We start from the raw sequence: 4626 nt of genomic DNA on the forward strand, positions 1-4626 counted from the left end.
CCCATGATGTCTCTATATATTGAGTTTATTTTGGAGCTGCTTGGGTTGGGTAGCTGGTTAGTTATCAGTGACAATATGGTTTCCTTTTTCTTTTAGTTAGAAGAGCTATATATATATATATATATATATATATATATATATATATATATATATATATATTAGTCTACTATATTATTAATAGTACCAACCACTTGCTATTAGGTTTTCGACCCTTGGATGAAGGGATGTGCGGTTAGGATGATAGTGATCCCCTAGGATTGAGTGGGTGGTTAGTTGAATAGTATGATCAATCAGGTGGAAATGGTTAAATGAGTAAATCTAACGGCACAAAATTCGATAGCACTAAGCATTTGGTACTATCGATAATATAGTAGCCGAACTCTATATCTCTCTCTATATATATATATCTCTCTCTCTATATATATAGTCCGGCTATTATACTATCTATAGTACCAATCGTTTTGTGCTATCAAGTTTTCTGCCATTAGATCAATCTATATATATAAAATCCGGCTGCTATACTATCGATAGTACCAAGTGTTTGGTGCTATCGAGTTTTCTGCCGTTAGATCTACCCCTTTGGCCATTTTCATCCGTTAGATCATACTATTCAACTAGCCATCTCCTCAACCCTAGGAGGCTACTATCATCCTGACTACACATCCCTTCATACAAGGGTCGAAAAACCTAATAGCAAGCGGTTAGTACTATTAATAGTATAGTAGCCTAATTCTATATATATATAGGCTAGGACTAATATACTCTTATGAGTATAGAGCTCTTTATACTCATAAATTTTCAGCCGTTGGATGTACAATTAAGATGATAGTGATCCCTAGGATTGAATGGGTGGATGAATAGTATGATTTACAGATAGAAATGGTCAAAAGTATAGATCTAACAGTAGAAAACTTATGAATATAAAGAAGTCTATACTAATAAGAGTACAGCGGTCGAACTCTCTCTATATATAACTAGTGAAGGCCCGCGCTTCGCGGCGGGAAATTTGCGAAAATTTTCAAATATTTTGAACAAACTTGTTTAATTTTTTTATTTTAAGATCTAAGTTAAAATTGTAAACATAAAAAAAATTAAATATAAAATTATATATAATAAATATATATATATATATATATTTTTATAAATAAATTAGATATATATATAGGAAAAATAAATTTAGATTTGAAATTTTAAAATTCATATATAAAAATTTAAAATATAAAACTATAAAATCTCTCTCTCTCTCATTCTCTCTCTCTCTCCTCTCCCCTCTCTCTATCTTTTTCTCCTGACCTACTCTTCTCTCTCTCTCTCTTCTCTCTCTTTTCTCTCTCCCCTCCTGGCACTCGACCGTGCGCCCGCCGCCGCCGCGCCCCGCCGCCGCCGCCGACTGCCGCCGGCCGCGGCTCAGCGCGCCGCTACTGTCGGCCCGGCCTCCTGCGTGCAGGCCCGCTGGCGAGAGGGGAAGAGAGAGAGGAGGGGAGCGGCTGAGAGCGGGAAGAGCGGGGAGGGGGCGGGGGGAGAGGGGAGGTAAAAGGAGGCAGGGGGAAGCCGCGCGCGGGGGCGCGGGCTGGGGAGTCCCCCGGGCGACCCGACACCGCCGGTGCGGTCACGCGCCGGGGGTGAGGAGGGAGGGAGAGGGGAGGGGGAGGAGAGAGCGGCGGGCTGGAGAAGATGAGAGAGGAAACAGGAGATAGAGAGAGCGAGGGAAGGCCCACCATGTGGCCGACCACGGCCCTTCGTCGCGAGACGAGAGAAGAGAGATAGGAGACGGAGGGGGAGGGCACGGGGATGGGGTGGGGAGAGGGAGAGAGGGAGAGAGAGAAATGAGAGAGAGAGAGAGAGAGCCGCGGCGGCCTACCATGTGCGCGCGGTGCCGTCTCGCGGGTGCACGCGAGCAGAGAGAGGAGAGAGAGAACTGAGCTTCTCTCTCTCCCTTCTTCTCGGCGCGAAGGCCCCCGCAAATATGCGGGAGCTCGCCGCCAGGGCTGGGTGTTCGCTGCCGGTAGGCGACGCGTGCAATGTGAGGGTTCGCCCTTTTTATTATATATCGGATTATATATAATATATTATTAATTATATAAATAATATATATTATGTATTTTAATGTATAGTAATAGAATTTAATTATTGGGCCCACAAAAAGCAAACCGGCAAAATTCCTACTATAAATTGCTCCCTCTCTGCTCTTTTCTCACTCGGCTCACAGAGTCGCTTTTCCTAATTTTTTTTTAAGATTATAATATTCGTATTCAGCATTCTAATTCTGTGATGTGTGAATATTAGATTTTTTTGTATGCGAATTTTAGATAATGATTTTATAAAAATTCAAATTATAGATTGCAACGATATTAAAATTTCACGCGGCTCGTTTAGGCTCGAGTCGCTTGACTCGAAGTTAGGCTCGCTTCGAGCTCGTTCGAATTGATTTCAAGTCGAGCTTGAGTCCTAAATTTTAAGCTCCGAAATTAATTTCGAAGCCAAACTTGAGCTGAGGTAGCTCGCTCAGAGCTTGGTCGTTTCCACCCACTAAGCTAGTTTTGCACTGTGACATATTATCTTAACTACAAGAAAAGCGCAGTTGAGCTGTGGAGAGGTATTATACTAGTAGCTCCTAAATGAATGTGAAAGTCGTAGTTTAATACAGTTTTAATGTTAGCTTGCCAGCAGCGTTTGCGCTGTACTCATTCGATCTTGTGGTAGTGTGAATTTTTGAGAACTCTCAAAGGTTGGATTTTGGTGTTCCAACCATGAACCAAAGTGGGATTCAAGTTACACTATTATACTAGGTAATTTCTAGCCTTACTTTGAATATGTAAGTTTTATATGTATAGGTTAATGTATGAGCTGCCTAGCTGAATATCGAATTCATTGCTAGGATATTGGCGGCTTTGATTACTTCAGTTTGGAAACGATGAAGCGTCAGACATTTGGTGGTTTTGACCTTCTCGAAATGGCCGTGAATTCCACTCTATGTCTCCTTTGGACATTATGAGTTTAAAGTTACTGAGTTTTATGTGAACATATGTGTATTGCATGAATTGAGACATGCTCATGTGATATCATATCAGAATATACGAGCACTCTATGCAGTTAGAGGAAGAAGTATGAAATTGCTTATTTCACATAGATCATTTGCTCTAGAATAGTGTAGAATTCCATGGATATGAGCAGCCTGTACAAACAAGCTAAGTATGATCATCATTCAAGGAGGGAGGATTGTAAAACATGATAGTAACATTTTAGCTACTATTGGACAACACGGGAATGAATGTACTGATGAAAGATGAATCATGCAATTCCCTGTTGTAGACATCAGTTGCCTAGAACTCTTAGTCCTATCTAGGTATAATGACGTTATTCTATTAATCCATGTTGGAATCGTTAAGAGATTCATTAGACAATGTTTCACATATCTCGTCGTTAACAAGTTGTTATTTGTTTTTCCAACTGATGACTTGGCATTATGACATAACATGAATATGCATTGTTAATACAATCTAGTGGAATGGCTAGATACCATGATGTTATACTTGTATTGTAAGAGTTGAATTCTCGAAATTCGAGAGTTCACATCGTCCAGGATCGATAATTGTCGAAATGAGGCACCCTTCGGAAGGCTAAAGATATCCAAAACAAAAAGTGCATATGGAGTGAGTCCGCTGAGAGCATATACAAACACTGCACTGGCTGATGTTGCTCTCGGCACCGGGCCCTGGCAGGGAGAGACCGGTCCGAGGCCTAGGGGTTGCTGGGAATCTTTGATCGCAATCCCAGTTCCGCAGCTGAGGGACCGGTCCCGCTGTGTTAGGGCCAGCCGAGAAAGCCAAAATTTGGCTAAGTCCCGAAAATCCAGCCTCTCAGGGGAACCGAGTCTCTCGAACAGAGACCGCGGTCTCCGAGGACAGTCTTGCGGGAGAGACTGGTTCCCGAAACGCGTGATATCTGGGGAGGCTCTTGGTACCGGTCCAGGTCGGGGCGAGACCAGTCCCTTGGTGCGAAAACTTGCTAGTAACAGCAGTGCACAGGATGGAAAATGGAGGTGTTTTATGCAAATGCGATTAATTAGAGATATAGAGAAGAGAGAGCTCTCTCCCTCTATCATTTTCACCTCCTCACACTCTCTCTTTTCACTCATCTCTTTCTCATCTAGATGGGAAAAGAAGGAGATAGAAAAAGAGGAGAAGAAGATGGAAGAAGAAGAAGAAGAAGAAAGCGAAGCGAGATAAGAAAAAGAGATCAAACGAGAGTGATGGACATCTCCCTCTCCTCTCCTCTTTCTTCTTTGGAGCTAGCACAAGGGTAAGCCTAACCCTCAGCTTTTGGAAACTTAGGTTTGAGTTTTGTTTGAGAGGAGGTCAAATGGACCTCTTGCACATTGTTGTGGATTAGAAGTCAGAGCTTAGGGTTCCAAATTGCAAATGGCAAGATGTGAACCTAGGCTTCAAAATTGGAGTTTTTGTATAAAGATATGAGATTGATCCATTTAACGCCTTGTTAACCTATTGCTTACGGTGTCCAAACGCCGGGGGCGACAGTCGGATTTAACGATTCGGTTCGAATGTCGATTTAAAGCTATCGGCAAAATAAGGCCGATTTGAAGCTTTTGTTTTTGGACCAGAGGGA

The 4626-nt window shown here is 42.3% G+C and overlaps 1 protein-coding gene across 1 annotated transcript in view; it reads right to left on the reverse strand.

Annotated features, from left to right (window-relative positions):
- LOC109724229 overlaps window positions 1408–4626 on the reverse strand; it is a 15038-nt gene continuing 11819 nt past the window's right edge. Inside the window, exon 2 of the mRNA XM_020252969.1 lies at window positions 1408–1665. Coding sequence (XP_020108558.1) covers window positions 1408–1665 — 258 coding nt within the window. The remainder of the gene's footprint in view (window positions 1666–4626) is intronic.

The sequence above is a fragment of the Ananas comosus genome, linkage group 18 (assembly GCF_001540865.1).
Source record: "Ananas comosus cultivar F153 linkage group 18, ASM154086v1, whole genome shotgun sequence".
NCBI lineage: Eukaryota > Viridiplantae > Streptophyta > Magnoliopsida > Poales > Bromeliaceae > Ananas > Ananas comosus.